Source organism: Pezoporus occidentalis, unplaced genomic scaffold (genome assembly GCF_034315485.1).
Source record: "Pezoporus occidentalis ecotype Australia unplaced genomic scaffold, CSIRO_AGI_Poc_V1 ctg216, whole genome shotgun sequence".
Taxonomy (NCBI): Eukaryota; Metazoa; Chordata; class Aves; order Psittaciformes; family Psittacidae; genus Pezoporus; species Pezoporus occidentalis.
This window is the reverse complement of record NW_026914029.1, coordinates 733,778-754,398: the sequence shown is the minus strand read 5'-3', so window position 1 is coordinate 754,398 and position 20,621 is coordinate 733,778. Positions and strand designations below refer to the sequence as shown.

Here is a 20,621-nt window from a genome sequence, read left to right as displayed (position 1 = left end):
CCCTATTCCAGGGCCTCACCACCCTTACAGGGAAGAACTTCTTCCTTATATCTAACCTGAACTTCCCCCGTTTCTGTTTGAACCCATCACCCCTTGTCCTAGCACTACAGTCCCTGATGAAGAGTCCTTTGGCATCCCTGTAATCCCCATCTCTCCCATGTGAGATCCTTCCTCAGAACCCTGAGCATGGTCTCACCTTTCCCGGAGAGGTGTCTCCACGTGACGGTGGGCTCTGGTCTCCCAAAAGCCAGGCACATGAGGGTGACGCTGCTGCCCTCATTAACAGTGATGTCTGATGAGATGTTCACAATCTGGGGGGGAACTGCAAGACACAAGCAGGAGCAAACCCGCTGTCAAACACACCAGCGAGACCTACCCCCATCACCAGCTGGCTGCATCCACCCCATTGCCCTGTCCAGTCACCAACGCAGTGTATGAGACCGGAGTCCAGCACGGAGGGGTCCCCAGTGCTCAGTGGGGACCAGATACACTGGTTTTCTCCCCAGACACACACATCCAAGAGCCCAATATCCAGCTCTTCTTACATCCTGCAACAAGCCTCATCTTTTAGCATGTTTATTAAAGAAAGCTGTTTAAATTACTGAGCGTCTGCTCCCTTCAATACCATCCATGGTGATTTATAGGACTCTATCCCCAGATACTCCATCTAATAAATAACTTGGCAATCTGCACATCCATAAATAACCCAGGCCCTGGCAAAAAGCAATTAAAGCCCATTCCCTGACGCCGCTTCCCAGCTCTCCGGGCAGTCAGACACAGCTCCCTTGGAGTGACTGAGCCCTGACACTGCTTCTGCAACACCAGGAATACTGTCCCAGTCCCATTCCTAAAGCATACAAGGTAAGCAGACCCGAGGTCACACAGCATCACATACCTGACCCTTGAAACAAGGGTGCTCCCAGTGGGAAGAGTCAGAAATCTATCACAGCCGATACAGACACTGCCTGGAAAGGGACATCAGGGGTCCCCTGTTGCTGTTTTAATCCAGCCAACAACTAAGTACAATGCAGCAACTCACTCATCCCTCTTTTTCCCCCTTTCCAAGTCGGATGGGGAGGAGAATCATAGGAGTGTAATACCCACAACTTGAGATAAGAAGAGCATTTATAACTCCAGTACAATCGTAGAATCACAGGATCAACCAGGTTGGAAAAGACCTTAAGACCAAGTCTACTGCCACTAACCCAGGTCACTGAGGGCCTTGTCTACATGGTGTGTGAACACGTGCAGGGACAGTGACTGCAGCCCTGCCCTGGGCAGCCTGTTCCAATGCCTGAGCACCCTTTGGGGCAGGAATTGTTCCTCAGCTCCATCTAAACCTGCCCTGGTGCAGCTTGAGGCCATTTCCTCTTGTCCCATCCCTTGTTCCTTGGGAGCAGACCTGGCTCCATCCTCCTGTCAGGCAGTTGTAGGGAGCGATCAGGTCCCCATGAGCCTTCTTTCCTCAGCCTTTCCCCATCACACTTGTGCTCCATTGCCCTTCTCTGGCCCCACTCCAGCACCTCAATGCCTCCCTTGCAGTGAGGGGCCCAGAACTTAACAGTCTAAAATATAAAATAGACAATGTATATAAAATACATCATAATGTATTCTATAATAATAATGCTAAGGGAAGTAAGCATGGGGACAGAACATAAAGCTAAAAGGGGATAATGCTCCCTCCCAGCTTCTTGTGCCTCTCCTCACTGGAGGAGCCTGAGAAGTCCTCAGATCAGGGTAAGTACTACTTACTTAGCAACAACTAAAACGTCACTGTGTCATCAGCATCATTCTCAGCCTAAATCCAAAGCACAGCACTGTACCAGCTACTGCGAAGCAAGTTAACTCTATCCCAACCTTAACCAGAACACCCTACATTTGCTTTCCCAACCACCTCCCTCAGTGGGACAAGCCACAGACCAGTCTCTGCAGCTAGATGTGCCCTGCAAGGCAGTGAATTGCCCAATACCTTGACACATGAATACAGAAGTACACGGTCTGTTATAGCAAGGAAGATTGTTTAAGTCCTTCATGGGGGGGGAAGCAGCAATCTGGAAATGAAAAGTGTGCACTGCTGGAAAATGTAGTTAACGCTCAGAGTGGTGCCAGTTGACTCCGATGAGCTCTGATGGCCCTTCCTCGCTGGGACTAGGAGATGACGTTATCCCCTATTACCAGCCTCCCTGCACCTCGCTCTATCAGTAACAGCACCTCAGCGGGTACCAGGAACATCTAAAACCAGCCACGTCATCCCATAAAAGCCCTCCCACCACTGGGCCCTTGTCACTCACTCACAAGCCTGCAAACCAGCACTCCTCACAAGCAGTGCTAGACCTAAAGGACAGCAGCTGGTGGGAGCCCAGGATGTCTACCCCTGAGCCACAAGTCAGCCTGGCTGTCTTATGTGTGCTATTACTTACAGAAGCTCTAGAGCAGGATGAGGGTGATGCAGGACCAGCAAAATCACAGCTATGAGTGCCCCCCTAGGTACCCCTGTGGGGTGACACCCTGCTCTACACTCCACGCTACCTGAAAGGCTGTGCCAGCCATGGATGACGGAGAATCTTCTTATCTTCTTCTCACATCCTTACTAGGTATACATGCACCCTGCCAGAGGAAGGCAGGTGGCCCAGGACAACTAAAACCAACTCGAAAACTCGAGGTGCTGCATGCTCAGAACACAGCCAGGACTGTCCCACTCTAGGCTGTCCCCCTGGACCATCACCGTCTGTCTTCCAGCAATACAGCCTTAGGACAGGGCTACTCTCCCAGGCTGAAAAAGGGGTCACACATGCGGGGGGTGGGTGTAAGCTGGAGCTTCCCAGCCCTCTCCCAGCTCACAGTCAGCATCCCTTTCCCATCCCCTAACTCCTAAACCACACATACAAAGTGACACGCAGAAACAAGCGTTCTGGACACAGATGTGAACCTCTGCTCCTCCCAGGCACAGAAATACTTTTGCTCCTGAGCAGGAAAATACCACTATCAATACACTCATCAGCCCTAGCCCCCTTCCCTTAGCAAAGGATGCTGACACAGTGGGCAGATGAGGCTTGATACCCTGCCACGACAGCGATCGTTGCCTATGAGGTTACCAGGACTTGGAGAAGAACATCTAAAGACCTTGATTACATTTCTATAGATCCTACCAGCCAAGCTGTTGAGGACAACGGCATCTCAAGGGCACATTGGCTTTGCCTTTAAGCAGGTTTAATCCCATGGGATGAGCGGATGGGAGCCAGGCAAATGCAAGGACACGAGTGCTGGCAGGAGGGATAGATCCAGCACCAAACATGACTGTGCAGCTAAAACCAACCTGCTGTGCCCCATAAACACCATGAGGTGGGTGCAGCCAAAGCACGCACAGATCTGCCCTGACAAGCACATCCTGCCATCCTGCTGTGCCTTGAGATGGGGTCCGGTTGGGATCAGGGCTGGGTGCCAGTCCTAATGCTCTCCTGGCCACCAAAGGCCACGAACAGCCCTACTAATATCTCACAGCCCACCAGCACCATTATGGATGCTGTTCCTATCATTTCCCTACTGACAGCATGCTTTCCTTGGATTCACTTTGTTTCTTTACATTTACTTGCCCTGCATCCCCTACAGAGCAAATACCCGTGACTTAAGACAGTAACCCATAGATTCATAGGATCAACCACGTTAGAACAGACCTTTAAGATCATCAACTCAAACCATTCCCCAGCACTGCCAAAGTCACCACTAACCCATGGCACTGAGGGCCTTGTCTACATGGTTTGGGAGCACTCCCAGGGTCAGTGACTCCAGCCGTGCCCTGGGCAGCCTGTTCCAATGCCTGAGCACCCTTTGGGGAAGGAATTGCTCCTCAGCTCCATCTCACCCCCCCTTGTGCAGTTTGAGGCTGTTTCCTCTTGTCCCATCACTTGTTACTCTCCACACTACATATATGAGACACAAACATACTAAGAACCAGCGGAACATACTAACAAGCAGCCAGAGAAGATATTAGCAAGGTCCCTATCCCCCCTTATTCATACTCCTGCCTTCCTTGTAAAAGACTGCGACTAGAAGCAAACTGAATACAGATTAAATCCCAAGGAATCGGGGAGCAGCCCACAGAGGATTTCCTTGACCCTGCATGGTATTAATCACGAGTAACTTAATGCATAATGTTTGCTGGGCCAAAAAGAATGCATTTGTGCTGTAATTTCTTGTTTGCTTGGAAAGCCGGCGAGAGAAATGGAATGTGAAAGCGATGCCACTAAATTCAATAACAATAAGCCTGTGATTTATCTCCTTCCTTTACCGCGCCAAACCTGAACTGCTGGCTGCGGTTTGCTCTCCATCGGAGCACACAGTATCCCTGCCCCTGCCTCCTAAACCAGGGGTTGCAAATAGACAAGTCATCCTTGTGACATTCCCCAAACCAGCCAGTCCATGCTCTTCCTGCGGGCACAAGCTCTGCATGTGCTCCACAGCCTCCCCATATGGGGACAAAAGCAACCAGGGAGCTTGAGCCTCGTGTGCTTCTAGCAGACACCCCGGTGCGTGCTTAGGGACAGCCACCACCACCCCAGCCGAGAGCACAGGTCCAGCCCGTGTCACTGGCAATCCCTTTTCCCTGCTAAACCACATGGGAAGAGCCAGCACGGCAGGCATCACTGCGTGACCACTGATTCCATGTGATGCTGATGCACACAACCACATGCGAGCTGAGTCATCTCCCAGCTGCTCCTTACATCGATCCCGACTGGAGCCACTCACCGCAGCCCTGGACTATATTTAGCCACCAGATCATTCCTGATGGACGCCTCAGAGTGCAGAGCCTGTCTGAGCACTGCAGCTGACACACGCAACCTGTATTCCTCCTTCCGCATCCTTGGCTCCTAGGCCATTAAATGAGACTTCTTCCTACACCTTTAGTAGGGTGAAATGACACATGGCTACCTACAGGCTCTACATAATACCAGACGACAACCAATCACCCACCTCTACCCAAGGAACAGGTCCCCACAGAGACTTGCTCTGCCTACAGAAGGGGACGTCCCATCTTGAGCACCCAGTGGAAAGGTGATAGCCTCCACAGACATCATGGTGCCCAGTGCCTCCAGATCTGCATGAGCCTACCTGGTGTAAGAGGGATGGAGCTGTCATTGCACAAGGAGTCACTAGCTACAGAAACCAGCACAAAGGTGCCAATGATGCTGCAAGCTCCTGTTTGGGGCTGATGCCCTTAAAGAAGAAATGCAGGCATGCAAAGTGCCCCCACATCCCACCTAGGGGGCAAGGAGGCGACATGAGGAACGTGAACAAAATGCTGCATCTCAGCAGCAAAGATGATCATCTCCCATCAAACCTGTTCCTATGACAGCCCAATCTGAGAGGCTCATCCAAAGCTGAGTGCCTCATTCAACAGAATGACTTACTTAAAATGTCCCAGGCAAGCAAGCTATGTGCCACACACACACTGCCTCACACACAGTTTGGGTGCTTCGTTTGCAAGGGAAGAGCTTACAAACACAACCAACCAGGATGGAAGAGACCTTCAAGATCATTGATTCCAAGCATTCCCCAGCACTGCCAAAGCCACCGTTAACCCATGGCACTGAGGGTGTGTGAACACTTGCAGGGATGGTGACTCCAGCCCTGCCCTGGGCAGCCTGTTCCAATGCCTGAGCACCCTTTGGGGCAGGAATTGTTCCTCAGCTCCATCTAAACCTGCCCTGGTGCAGCTTGAGGCCGTTTCCTCTTGTCCCATCCCTTGTTCCTTGGGAGCAGAGCCCAGACCCTTCCTGGCTCCATCCTCCTGCCAGGCAGTTGTAGGGAGCGATCAGGTCCCCCCTGAGCCTTCTCTTCTCCACACTAAAAGATCCCCCCTTCCCCTTCTCTAGGCCATTCCCTTTTCACAGCCTTCCCCCAGCAAAACCCACTTTTTGTGCTCCTTTGATGGGACAGGATCGTCACACACAGATTTCAGACACATCCTCTCTGCTGTGCAGACAAGATTTGCCAGCCTGGCTGCTATTCCCTCAGCAACCACGTCTCTCCCACACTGGAATTCAACATAAAGGCATCTAAAAGCCAGGGGGGATGCAAAATCCATCCACATCAGGGACTAAACGCAAGCCATCACAGGAATGAAACATGGGCATTGACTACCCTATCTTAGGTCATCTCCCAACTCCTTGCCATGCACTCTTGTGCTCCAGGTTTTTACATGGAGCCCGGGAAATCCATCAACCCAAACTCCCAATGTTCTACCCGCTGTGTAACAACCCCCTGGGATCTTTATGAACAATTAGGAAGCCAGAGTGCAATAGAATGGGGAAACAACATCTCCAGTTCTCTCCCCCTCTTCCCCATGTTCCCTTTTGGAAGTAATTCATCAGCCACCACCCCACTGTTGTTCCAGCAGCTCCCAATCCCATGGCATGTCCCACCGGATCCTTTTCCCTGACTTTCAGAAGCCTCGAGAACAGGAGGCCGAGGACTTGCTGGGTGTTCCCCATCCCATCCCATCCCATCCCATCCCATCCCATCCCTCCTCCACAGCCCCATCTGGATTTCAGGTCCATGTCCTCTTTAAGGTTGTTCCCACCTAGGCAGGACGTGCTGTTTCCTTTCCATTGCTTCCCGCTCCCTGTGCCCTCACTCCTTCATTACTCTTTCATTTATCCCCTTTTGATGCTCACTGTTTTCCTGCATGTGCACATTTGCTTCTCTCTTCCTTTTGTTCTATGACTCTCTGAGCTTCTCTATTCATCCTCTTCGGCTTTATTCCCCCTCCAGTTCCTTCTCCCTTCAATCTTTGCTATTCCTTCCAGATATTCTCTTGTCTTCCTTCAGCTATAAATTCACTGCTGCACCTTCCTTATTTGCCTGCCTTTGCCTTCTGGCCCATCCTCTCCTGCTCCAATGAGGGAAGAATGGTGTCATATGGATCTGGTTGCTCTTTTGGACCCTTTTCCCATCCTAAGACAGGACACCGCTTATCACAAGGATTCCTTTCCATCTGTGCTAGATGATACTTGTGGCCATCAGCCACCCCCTTTGGCAGCACAAGCATCCAAACCCTGCCATGCTCTTCTCCTTTCCTCACCAAACAGCCACAACCTCAACCTGTACCACCCTGGTTCAGGTCCAGCACTACCACTTATATCCTTCCATACTCCTGAGCATCCTGTTCTTACCCTTTTAGGCTCACAATAGCCAAACAGAGTGGGATGCTGAAGAAATGCATCCAGACCTCCAGGTAAGCCTCTAGCACTGCCTCCTTTCTCCTGCTCTCACAAGATACCATCAGCTCCAGGGTGGAAGCAAGCTCTGCTTCTGGTCCTGCAAACACATGCAAGGGCCTGAATGCCACATCCCACTCTGCTTCCATCTCAGGAGGAAAAGCATTTCCCCGTGAGCTGCTGGTGTGATGACACCTTGCATGGCACCACTGCATGGTCCAGGGATGTGATGCCCACTCAGATGTCCCCAGAGAAGGACATAAAACATGACTATAAACACTACAGACATGCCAAGGAAGACGCCTTTCCAGACTAAGTAGCTTCAAATCATTTGGCTAGACCCAGAGGCAAAGGAATACACACATGCCCAAACATCACTGGCCACTTTGCCACCCCACTGAGGACAACTTCCATTGCCAAGAGGGGAGAAATCTCACATCTTTGTCACCCTGACTGAAGATCTCAGCCACCTTTCAGTAACATCTGTGCATTTGTTCCAAAATGCCAAGAGGACCTGCTCTGAGCCCTAAGCCTTTGGAGACCTCGGTGCAAGGAGCAGCATTCCTCCTGAGACACCCTCTTGCTGCAGCCAGCAGGATGGAGGGCAGTTGCTTCCCCATCCATACCGCATCCTGCCAGCCCAGCACATGACATAAAGCAACCTGAATCTACCAACAGCATCACATTGCCTGCCCGTCCTCTCTATCATGCTTAGATATGGTCATCTTAGACTGTTACCTCTGTGATAGAGACTTCTTAGGTAGATCAAAAAACCCCACACCAGTTGATAAGGGCTTAAGTATCCAATGAGGAGGGAGCTAAGCCCGTTCTGGAGGTCCCTACCTAGCAAGCATTCCCTTCTCTCCCCTTTTCCTTTCTCCAGGCTATTTCTGTACTCCACACACCCCCTCCTCACACCAAGTCTTAAACACCAAGCAGTTAAAATATGTTTTCTAATAAACACTTCCTATGCCTACAGCCTATTACTGGCTCTTTCCTACAACCTAAGGCAGCTGAGCCTCTCCCTGCGTTTCCTCAGCTCACCACACACCCATCAGCCTCCTGGTAAGGTTTTAATAAGTGTCACTGCCTCAGCTCTTGCCTGGATACCAAAGGCAGCGGGATAAAAGTGAGCTTAACTGGAGCCATCCTGAAATCTGCGGTGCCAAGAGGAGCCCAGAGCTCAGTCTACATCAGAGAAGAGCTCAGTGGGGCCATCAAGGGCTGGGGGATTTGCCCTGTCAGAGACCTGAGGAGCTGGTTGTTATCAGAAGGCAGAAAGAAAGAATCAGTTTGCTTTGGAGACACTTGGTGAGGAGCTACAGGTGGATCAGTGATGCTTTGAGAAGTGACGGATGCCACAAGTGACACGAGGCAGCCCTAGGGAGCATCCTTAGGTGCACTTGGAAAGCCATCCACATGACCACAACTTCCCTACTGAAAACAAAGGCCACGGTCCATTGAAACCCATCCTGGCTCTCAGCATGAGGAAAGCAGCAAATACTGGGATGGGAAAATGGATTGCACCGACCAGCAGCTCCAAGTAACAATGCTGACAGCCAGGAGGGGTTTTAAAGAGGAATCTATGGTGAGTAGGATTAAGGCCACACAAAGGAGGCTTCACTACGTAAAGCAGCAGCAGAGGACATCTGAGGGATACCAAAGACCACTGTCAGGTAGGGATGGAGTGTTGCAGTGTTCAGCACAGAAAGCTCCATCACCCAGGGAGCTGTGTGGATCCCAAAGCAAAGCTATGCTATGCCATGCCACTTCAGCACATACTCTCTCCTCCCTACAGTGTCTACTACAAGGAGGACATTGACTACAAAAGCCACAGCTTTAAGCAAAACATCCTCCCTGAAGTCCACTTTTCAGGCTAAAATACACCCAAAGTCCTTAAACAGTGCACACCAAGGAGGCATGGGTCTATCCTGCCTGTGGTCTACAGTGCCCCATCCCTGGCAGTGTTCAAGGCCAGGTTGGACACAGGGGCTTGGAGCAAGCTGCTCTAGTCTAGGTGACCCTGGATGTTGGAACTAGATGAGCTTTAAGGTCTCTTCCAACACAAACCAGTCTGGGATTCTACGATGCTTCTATGATCTTCTACTTACATGAGATTCAATGCCAGTTCTCTCTGTATGCCTAACTCCCCCAAACACACTGGCAAGCCACAAACATCACGTGTGTTCCTAAAAGCTTCCATCCCATCATCACGAGGTGGCCCCCGAGAAAAAGGAGGAAAAGGGAGACAAAACAAACCCCTTTGGCTTCCGGCCACCTACACTCTTATAAACCCTTGTTAACAGCTGTTGCTATGATCCAATCCAAGAGGTGTATTAATAGCAACACTAAGAGACACGTTTCGTGTTGACTGCAGCTCCGTGGCAGATTTATCACCGGGTTGCTGGGTGGGGGAGAGGCAGAAACACCATTAAAACCCAACTGAACACAAAGAGCCAATAGTCCATCCAGCCAACTTAGAGTTTTGCACAACACAAATAGAAATGAACTGCCCTGAACACGGTTGCTGACTGGTCAGAAGGCATGTTTTATTCATCAAGGAACTGCACTGGGGCTGGAGCAGGGACAGAGAAGGGAAGGATTTGCTGCTTGGGCCACCACCACCATCTACAGGACAGCAAGGTGGTACCTACAGATGGACTTTCACAGCAGCCCCACTTCAGTAAACCCTGTGGCTTGATCTTAATGCATCAAAAGAGAAACAGAGAAGCTTCTCAGCACGGAGCACTTGACCTGTACCTGCATCACCACAGAACCCCAGCTCCTCTCTGCAACACAGCTGAGAACCACAGTCATTGCTGCACAGAAGCTGTTCTATAAGATGTGCCACATGCCCACAGCAGGGAAGAACCTTTCCAGGAACAGCTAGGACTGTCTCAGCTCCAGACAGATGCTCTGGATGCAAAGCATCCCTCGCCTTCACTCATCCAAGCCTGGGAAGTGCCTGCATGGCAAGCCCTGCTCTGAAAATGGGACAAGGGGAGCGGGAGCTGCCAGTTCACCTGATTCCATGAGGTGCAAAGCACTCGGATACTTCCCTGTGTTGACAGGACGGATTAGCACGCTTAGAGAGCAGACAGGATAAACAGATTAAACTTCACAGACACTGCTCACATGCAGCTCAAAAAGGAGGAAAAGGCCCAATGAAAGGGGATGCTCCCAGCAGAGCTGAGCTCTGCTCTTAGAATCATACAATCCCAGCCTGGTTTGGGTTGGAAAGGGCCTTAAAGCTCATCTGGTTCCACAGGCAGGGACCCCTTCCGCTAGAGCAGCTTGCTCCAAGCCCCTGTGTCCAACCTGGCCTTGAACACTGCCAGGGATGGGGCAGCCACAGCTTCTCTGGGCACCCTGTGCCAGCGCCTCAGCACCCTCACAGGGAAGAGCTTCTGCCTTATCTCCATCCTGAACTTCCCCTGTTTCAGTTTGAACCCATCACCCCTTGTCCTATCGCTACAGTCCCTGATGCAGACTTCTTCCCAAAGCAAATGTTCCCTCTCTCAGGGCTCTCCAGCACATCCCTGCTGAGACCAAGCAGGAAAATCCCTTGGCTGAGTGGCCTAAATCAAACCCTGCCTCTTCCAAATGAGAAGGATATATAAATACATACATATGCGAGGAGGGGGGGAAGCTTCTCAGAGACATGTCGAGGCTGAGAAATGTTTCAGATTTGCTCATTGCTAAATCAATACCCATCAGCTGTTTGAAATTAAAGGCAAGATTAGGTCCTGGTTTTATACACGCTTTATTGTATTCCGAGAGCTTTCTACTCAGCCAGATAAATCTTCTTTAAGAGGATTAGGAAACTTTCATTATCTTTATCTAACCTGAACTAACACTAACTCTGAAAAATTAATCTAGAGGCCGGACAAAAGCCGGGAGCTGATGTAAAGCCACAAGGATACAGAGTGGAATCCACCACAGTACTACAGGGCTGCTGGTACCCAGATTCTGCCCAGCAGAGAAACTCTGCTTTGCAACCCAACAGGATCTGCTACACCAACCTCCAAAGCCCTTTGCAAAAGCCCTTTATGGCCGTGCAATGACTTTGAGCCTCTCACGCAAACTGTTCCCTCTCCCAAACTCACAGAGCCTCACGCTTTGTTTTCTGCCCTCCTAAAGCATCTTCATATGCATGCCCAGGAGCCTTGCTGACTGCTTCCCAAGCAACATGGTCCCAAGCAATGGAGGTGGGTCAAATTCCCAGCAGGACACACCAGACCCTATTTCAGTCCTTAGGTGAGCTCTGCTACACATGATGTCCATACAACACAGCGAGGCTGAGACGACACAAGTCATCATCCAGTCCTGGCATGGCCGGCACTGGTCCACATCCCCATTCCCACACCACTTGATCCCTGAAGCAATGGGTGTTGGTCTGATTCCTACATCTCCATCACCACTTCCAAACCCTTCCCAAGTCCATACAGCTTCCCATATCCAACAGTCAACGCAGCAACAGCATGAGTCACGTAAATACCTACCTTGCACGATGAGATGGACACGTGAAGTCTTGGGGTGATTGTCTGTCTGCACGGAGCAGGTGTAGGGACCTTCGTCATAGACATCCACATTGTGTATCTTGATGCTGTACTGGGTCTTGGTGTTGGAGAGGATGACCACACGGTTGTCTATAGACCACTTGTCATTGCCGGCGTACAGGATGGTGCTGCGGTTCAACCACGCTACCCGTGTGACCCGGTCATCAACAGTACATCTGCAAAGGAAGAGACAAGATGGTCACAAACCTGGAGGAGATCACACAATGAGCGCCCCCATTCCCAAAAAGCAGACACGAGCACAACAGGAGCTCCCTATCATGGGCAGACATGGAGATGGCACACGCCGTGGCCATGCGACCCTGTCCCCATGTCCCACGTCATCACAGAAATGACACGTCCACCAAAAAAACCATATTTTTCTTTCATACAGAGCTGGAGAACCAGAGCCAAAAATCCTTTTTTGCTTGATCTCCACATGCTACACAGACTTTCCATACCCATACAGTCCCAGAATCATTAGGGTTGGAAGGGACCTCTGGAGATCATCCAGTCCAGTCCCCTGTCACCCAGAGCAGGTTCCACAGGAATGTGTCCATGGTGGGTTTGGATGTCTCCAGGTTAGGAAACTCCACAACCTCCCTGTGGAGCTTGTTCCCATGCTCTGCCACTCTAAGTCTGCCCTTCTCTAGATTAACCAGGCCCAGCTCCTACAGTCTCTCCTCCAGACCCCTGAGCATCCTTGTGGCCTCATTGGACCCTCTCCGGTAGCTTTCTTACACTGAGAAGCCCCAAACTGAACACAGCACTCCAGGCGTGGCCTCAATCAGCTTTAGTAGAGGGGGAGGATCTCATCTCAGCCATGTCCACCTCCCCTCCTCAATCTACCCTTGCTCCATACCAAGACATCCAGATGAAGCTGTCAATGTGCTGACAGTTCAGCCTGTCAGCGTGGCCCTTGAGCCATCCCCAGGGTGACAGATACACCTGCTGCCGGGGCACAGGGGCCACAGTACACACAGGAAGAGGGGAAGAAGAGAAACAGCTGGAGCCAGTGCACAGGGAAGAGAAGAGAACATTTGGACAAGCAGCTGTAAATCCTGCAAGTGCCTTGAAAACACAACGCGGTTGTTGCTGCGATTTATTTCCTGCCTGTCTCCCACCCTCCCTGCTCTGAGACGCGGCAGCTCCGGCCCGTGGTGCTGACTTATGCTTGGCAAAGAACAGAGGGAAGGGAAGGGGGAAAAGGGAATTAAAATGTTCCTGCAGAACACTGCTTTTTCATTTCGTCTGATAGATTTTTCTCCATCTTGTTACTTGTGGCCTCTCTGCTGCTGCCACAGCAGCAAAACCACCAAGGATTTGGTTAAATGAAGAGCCCAGCACCTCTCAGGAGCTTCATCTTTCCCAACCAAGGACCACAGAAAGGAAACCTTCCCCTAGCAAACCATGAAAATCAGGCTTGATGTGAGCTTGTGCCAGCAGCTTTGTGCAGCCAAGATGCTAGGAAAAGGCACCTACAGTCAATCAAAACCTCACAACAAGTCCCTTTCCACATGCCTGTAAATTCAGAAATGGGCTGGTGGGTTGTCCCTGTCCCCATCCCCACCACAGCACCTCTCCTGCAGGGGTTTCAGGGTGTTATATGCCTCCCTTGCTGGGATGGCAAAGCGCCACCTCGATCGATAGTATAAATCGGGTGGAGGGAAGGGGTGACACTTGGCATGTTTCAGGGTCCCTCCGGGCGCTGGCTTTGGAGCCACGAGCCATATATCCTCCTGCAAAGGAATAATGCTCCCCTTGCTGGAGCTGTACGTCTCCTCCAGCTGCATCGCGTAGGGATGGTGGGAAAGATGGATTGCTCTCCACACCTGGAATGCCAGGAGCCTGCCCGGGCTGCAGACGTGCCCCTGTTCCTGCAGCGATGCTGGCTCTGCTCTGCCGGAGCAAGCAGCATCCTTGTCTGGAAGCGGAGCCCTCCCTTTGTTCAAATTAACTGGGGGAGAGCTAAGCAGAGCCAAGTTAAGTTCGGCCCTGGGGGATTCCAGTCTAGTGGACTATTACTGCTGTCTCACTTCATTATAATGAATAATAAAGAGATACTTACACACGGCTTCTGTAAATTATTCATCATGTGCACTGAAAAATCAGGGCAGCAATATGTAGAACAGGCAACTTGCATGTCTGTGCTCACATAAATAGCCAGGCTACAGCCCTGCGAGGGGCTCTTGGGTTCCCTCATTAGGGGTGAAGCACACTGACAAGGGTTTAGAGTGAGAGGGATGAGGAGCTCGTGCCGTAACCAAACACATCCCTATGTCAACACATTTTGGGTGAGCTTCCCAGGGAAATGTGGGTGCTCGGGGACCCCTGAGGACTGGAGTCACTCATTTTGCATTCATAGCTCCCATTTTCAGCTCAGATCCCAAGTGCACGAGGATGCCCATAACATGGGAGGACACACACAAGGAAGGGCAAGGACAGCATCACCCACCCTTACCCATAGCTCCCAGTGACTGGTACCAGCCTCAAAACCACTTGGAGTAAATGGGTAGGAGCAAATGGAGACTCCTACAGATTCATGCCAAGAGCAAGGACGTGAAGGCTCCTTCTCCCCATCCCTCAATTGCACTCTTCAATTGCTGCCACCCAATAACTAACGTGGGACTGAATCCCTCTGGCTCTGCTTGCTGAGCATCCTGCTCCTCTCCACCAGAGCTTGGGTTATGCCCTGCAGCTACAGGTGGTGAGGAACCAGACAAACCCCCCTGGTTCTCAACCAGCCCTCCTCTGCCTCCTTGCAAGTTATCAGAACAGAGCCATCATCCATCAGCTGGCACAGAAAGGATTTAAAGGCAAATACACAACACCCAGAGGTGAGCAACACCCCTCTACCTTCTTTACCTAGCTTGGAGAATGATCTCCATTAGCTGCTAAGCTCCCTCACCTGCCGAGCCATCTTAGCTACCTCTTTCCAATTGACCAGGATTATGATAATGTCTCCGGTAAGCAAACAGGTAAAGAGACTTCTGCAAAGTGTTTAGATAAAGCAGACAGGCTCTGACAAAGCTGGAGAATAAAGCGGGCCAGGAGGTTTTCCCTTGAAGGGATCTAATTAAGAACAAAGACAAACCCCCATTAACAGTCTCCTTAAGGCGCCACATCCATCTCCAGAAGAAACCCTGCCTCATGAGTCTGAAAGGGACCAAAGACAATAAAGTGCCTGTCAGATGGGAGGGAAATAAACCCATCCTGGATCTGCAGTTCACCTGGAGAAAAACCATCAGCAAGGCAGGGGGAAGATTTTGGGACTGATATTGTCAGCCCAAACCCCGACACCCACCTTATGCCAGTTCTCTTCTACAGGTCTTTTTCATGTGATACCACCCAACACATCTGCTCCTCCATCTCTACCACACTCAGACCCTCTCTGCCCTTTCACTTCCAAATACCTCCCCAGCGTACCCAGTTTGAGATCATAGAATCCCAGACTGATCTGGGTTGGAAGGGACCTTAAAGTTCATCCAGCTCCAACCCCTGCCATGGGCAGGGACACCTTCCACTCGAGCAGCTTGCTCCAAGCCCCTGTGTCCAACCTGACCTTGAACACTGCCAGGGATGGGGCAGCCACAGCTTCTCTGGGCACCCTGTGCCAGCGCCTCAGCACCCTCACAGGGAAGAGCTTCTGCCTAAGATGCTCTGACCTTGAGCAGAGACTTTTCACCACGTGCAGCCCTTTGGCTGCCTGCCACCATGACCTCTCTCTGCTACAGCAGCTTGTTGGGGTGCCTCAGATGCTGGCGATGCACACAGTGATACATGTGGCCTCCCGGAGATGCCACATCCCAAGACCCATCTTGATCCCCTCCCTCAGGGGGGCCAAGAGCTGCTGGAGTGATGAGGGCGATGAACCTGAACACAGCAGAACAAGAAGATGCACGAGGGAGGGAGCCGGGGGCCACCGGCGCAGCACCGCTTCCCCTCTAATTGCCCCAATTCCTCACCCTTAAATGCTAATTGTGAAGTTTGCCAAGGAATTCTTTCACTTAGTGTCAACAATACAAATAACTCCACCGACGCGCTCTTTGTGTTCGGCGCCACAAAGCGATCGGCTCCCTCCTCTTGGATCTATTAGGAGAGACCCCCGTGTCGTTCCCGCAGCGGGGTCCTGCCTGGCCCCATCAATGACACTGACAGCACTTCTCCTATGTGTTGGATGTGCCACCTTCATTCGCTGTTTTTCCCTGTCCCCATCACAGACCTTTCTATCGCTGCTGCTTCAGACAAGTTATGAGGGCGAAGCCTGGGGCTGCCCTCACCATCTGCCCCATGGTGAAGGAAATACTGTGTCCAACGTCAGCACAAGTTTTCCGGCACTAGTTTGGAAGGATAAATGGCAGGTGAAGAGTTGAAGGCATAAAGCAAGATATCCCAGAGGATGGAATGCTGGTGACCCCCAAATGTCAATGCATAACCCAAGCAGTCCAGGAGACCACTTCTTACCCCAAGTGTGGAGACTTCAGGGTGATGTTCGTGTTTGGATCAACCCCAAACCCTCCCCCTTCCTTATGCAAACCACAACGTTCTACTTGTAAATACTTCTACAGCCCTTCAGCCCCAAACTGCTTTTCTGTCCTGGAGGCAACGCTTCCTGTCAACATGACAAATGGAGATGCCAAAACCAGTCCCAAACTGGCTGGATGACCCACTTTTCAGTGGCTAAATTAGCTCACCCGCATCGGGAGCAAAGCCCCACAGCAGTGACGGGGTGTTGCTCCATCCTGGGAAGTTACCACCCAAAAGCACCTGTCACAGGGGCAGAGGGAACGCCCCAGCACCCTTGTCTTTGAGAAGAAACTGTTAATGACAGTCACCTAATCCTAATGGGGTTTCTCTTTTCCTTCCCCAACTACGGAGTTAACAGGCTCCGAATGCCTTTTATTCCAGGAAGCTGGAGCAAAGAGATTTATTTGTAATCATTGGAAGTAAACACAAAAGAACAGAACCTGGCTGGGCTCCCACTTCGTTAAAGATGCAAATTAGAAGCAGGCCATCAACATGCGCCGGCTCCGCTAATCCTCTCCCAACAATGCGAGGCGTCACATCAGCTGCGGGGACAATGGCATCTGCAGCGTGTGACGGCAGGTCTCGAACAACAGCTCCCCCAGGGCAGGACTGTGCCGCCCGCCTTTCCCTCACTGTCATCCCTGGTATTTATTCTCCATGCAGAGGGCGGGAGGCACTTTGTCTTTATTCCCACTCCTTTCCACTGCCACCCTCTCTACGGCACCCGCAGTTATCTATTCTCCCACCTCTCCCATCCATTCCAGTGCTCGGATATGGGATGCCTCGCAGCATTCCCACACCGTCCCAGTGCCCTGAGGGCAGAGGGGACCCAGGATGTGCCGTTTGGCATCACTCAGCATGACCACCTCCCATCCAGTCCTCACTGCTTGGTGATTCCCAACCTGCCACTGCACCCACGTCTCCCATGGGAAAACTGAAGTGTGGGATGCTCAGGAAGCTTGGTTACCCTAAATTCTTTTTCTCTACCCTGTTAACATAGAATCATAGAAGCATAGAATGATTACAGTGGGAAAGGAACCTTGAGCTCATCCAGTTCCAGCTCCATGCCAGGGGCAGGGACACCTTCCGCTAGAGCACGATGCACCAAGCCCCTGTGTCCAACCAGGCCTTGAACACTGCCAGGGATGGGGCAGCCACAGCTTCTCTGGGCACCCTGTGCCAGCGCCTCAGCACCCTCACAGGGAAGAATTTCTCCATCTAACCTAAACCTCCCCTGTTTCAGTTTGAACCCATTACTCCTTCTCCTACCACTACAGGCCCTTGTCAAAAGCCCCTCTCCAGCACCTTTGGTGGCCCCTTTAGGCACTGGAAGCTGCTCTAAGTTTCCCCTCTGGTTTGTCTGACGCTCCCAAGCACTAGAATAGAAGCTGCTCCCTGTGACAGATTCAAGCCCCAACTGATACATTAGAGGTTGCTAAATATAAAATATCCATCTGCAAAGATAATAAGCCTGCGAGGGCAGGGGCTGTCGAGTTGCTCCATTTCAGATAGTTTAATGGTGTTTTGGTCCATGACTGCAGCTCCCAGACATTAGACTGATAACAAGATGATGAGGAGGGCGGGAGCTGTCTACGCTCAGCATCCCAAGTCCAGACTTAACACTCTCTGTGCAGCCCTGACATCCATAGGATTTTGGTGGCCTCTGTGATGACCTGATCGATGCAAAGCGTGGCCTGATGCTGGGCTGTGGCTGAGCTGAAGGTGACATTAATCTGGGGAAGGGTCTGCACCCCCTTTGGCCTTGAAGGCCCTGCATCCCATTTTGGGAATCAGACCCAGGTACCACATCTTCTCCCCAAAGCCATTTGTGGGATACTCTGAATTAATGCTCCCCATGGAGCAAATCCAGAAAGCCCAGTCAACTCTGTTACAACAAGCTAAGCTTTTTGTTTCTTTCCTAAAGCCCTTCTTTCCCTCTTTATTGCTTTTCCTTCCACCTCGCGGGGACACATGCAGCCCTGACAACATCACTGCAATGGGAGGAGTGGTGTGATGGGGTGGGATGCTCGGCACACTCTGCTCTCAGCTCCCGCTTGATCTTCCCATTCTAAGTCCCTTGTTTGGGATACAACTCATCCATATCCTGACAACTCGGGAGCCGTCTGCAGCCCCAAGGGAGGTCGGAAGGCATTTGCTTAAGCCCTGATGGCTGACAGCAGTTACTAGCTTGAGAGAAATCTTCATAAGGAAATAGGAGATGGCAGCAAGAGAAATAAAGAGAACTTTGGATAGAGCAAATCAATGGAGGTGTTTTACAGCGCAGGTGGCACTTAAATGCTAACATCAGAGTTGGTCGATGCTGCTGGCAACACCTGATCTACCAAATAGAGATGAAAATGAAGGCACTGAGCGGGAGCAGCCAGTCCAGGAAAACCGTGGCCATGGGAAAAGGTGCAGTGAGGCATCTTTCCTTGCCCAAAATAGTACCCAAGTGACAGCACTCTCTCTCCAAAGTCTCCTGCACAGCAGGGCACCGATTTCCATCTTGCTCATGGCCACTGTGGGTTGAAGAAGGCTGGAACATTTCCAGCTCCTCTCCAAAGAGATGACTGATGCCTACAAGCATTTGAAGGATTCAAAGGATTGTTACCTGCCCTAGAAAACAGCACAGAGACCCTTCTTTTCACTGCCACATTCCCCTCTCCCTACACTGGGGCTCTGAACTACGCCCCAAAAAAGACCGAGAGACACCCACCAACCCCATCACCACCATTGAAGAATGCTGATTAAGGGCCACGATCCAGCAACATTCCCCCCATCCAGCACCAGCACAGCCCCATGCCTCAATCAGTGCCCCTGTATGGCTTCAATCAGTGCTAATCTAACACACTGCAGCGCCTGCGCCATGGCTGATTTCTAGTGTTCTTCAATCAAAAGGAGAAGAACAGTGGAGTTTAGCCCTGACCATGCCTGCAAAGCCGAACCCGGAGCCCTCTACACCTCTGGTGGGGTTTGGGGTTGTTTTTTCCCCTTGCTATTGCTTTTTCCTAGTTTTTCATTGACTTTCCAAGCAAGAAGAGACAAAAATAGCCGCTCCTCTGTCACACTTAGGCATGTAGTTAACTACTGGTAATTAACACATGGCAATCCAAGGCTCCAACTGCTGTGATTCAGGCATCCTCATGGGACTGGTGAGCACCTACATCTCAGCTGGGCAAGGAGATACCTAGGAGAAGGTAGATGCAGCTCCAGCAGTATCCCACAGTCACAAAAGAAGACAGGATGATGATTAAAACACAGGCCAAGGGCATCTGTGACATAAGGAGCTCCTGAACACCCTGGGTAAAGCAACTTTACATCTGCCCCTGCCTTGTAGAGAGGGAAAATTGACCTAAAGGGTGACAACGCAGTGAGAGGGGTGGCAGAAGTGATCATGGTGACAACCCCACAATGGGTCCTTTAGATGGCACTTGGGGCTCTGGATGGAAACCTGCCCACGTCACCATTACATGTGGTCCTCACGCTCTTGGTCGCTGTGTCCAATTGAAGTCAGGAGGAAGGGAAACTCTTCTCCAGACCCCCCTAGTAATTCCACCTAAAATATATTTGTCATGAGACACCCAGTTCTATCTCTGCAGCTCTTCAGGGTAATGGAGAGGTTTCAGTCTTTGGAGGATAAGTCTCAGGCTCTTGGCTGCTTGCCCGGGAGGATTATTTTACATCAGGTTGAGTTCTGTAGTAATTATCTTCAAAACAGCTGGACTGCTGGATAAACTCACTGCATCTTAATGCACAATACAAGAGCAAATACAGCAAATTCAACTGCAACTGCAGACAGGCCTGACAGATAGGTGGGAAAACCACTCGGTGGTGTTTCAGACACCGAGGCTCGGGGCTTCTCATGCATTAGGGGTGAGGAGGCATTTTCTCATTTGAAATCAATTCAGCCTTCCTACAGGGACAGAGCAGAGGGGGAAAGGCGATGCCTGATGAAGATGTTTCACCCCCGAGCACAATGGAGGGAAAAAAGCACCGTTTTTCTGACCCTTCCAGCTGAAAAATTAAGTGCTGCTTGATCCCAGTTGGAAAACTTGGTGTTTCACAGTGCCCTGAGCCTTCTATAAAAGCCCAAACCTTCCAAGCCCTCAGCTCCATGCTGCAACGCCAGTGGGCAGAAACGCAGGGAAGGAGGAGAGGAAAATCAGCTCCCTCCATCCATACCCCTCATACCTGGGCATCACTTCCAACACCTTATGTACCCCATCCCTGTGGGATGCAGCCAACAGACAAACCAAATCCCAAACAACTGACCAGGACATGAGCATCCTCGCCCCAATCACTAAAGGAAAATAGAAAGGGA

The 20,621-nt window shown here is 51.1% G+C and overlaps 1 protein-coding gene across 7 annotated transcripts in view; it reads right to left on the bottom strand.

The window, feature by feature from the left end:
- OPCML (opioid binding protein/cell adhesion molecule like) overlaps positions 1–20,621 on the bottom strand; it is a 325,783-nt gene that overhangs the window by 7,602 nt on the left and 297,560 nt on the right. For all 7 annotated transcript variants that reach the window (XM_062619950.1, XM_062619949.1, XM_062619952.1 and 4 more), the window contains 2 exons: positions 11,720–11,952; positions 197–322 (listed from right to left, as the gene is read on the bottom strand). In XM_062619950.1, coding sequence (XP_062475934.1) covers positions 197–322; positions 11,720–11,952 — 359 coding nt within the window. The remainder of the gene's footprint in view (positions 1–196; positions 323–11,719; positions 11,953–20,621) is intronic.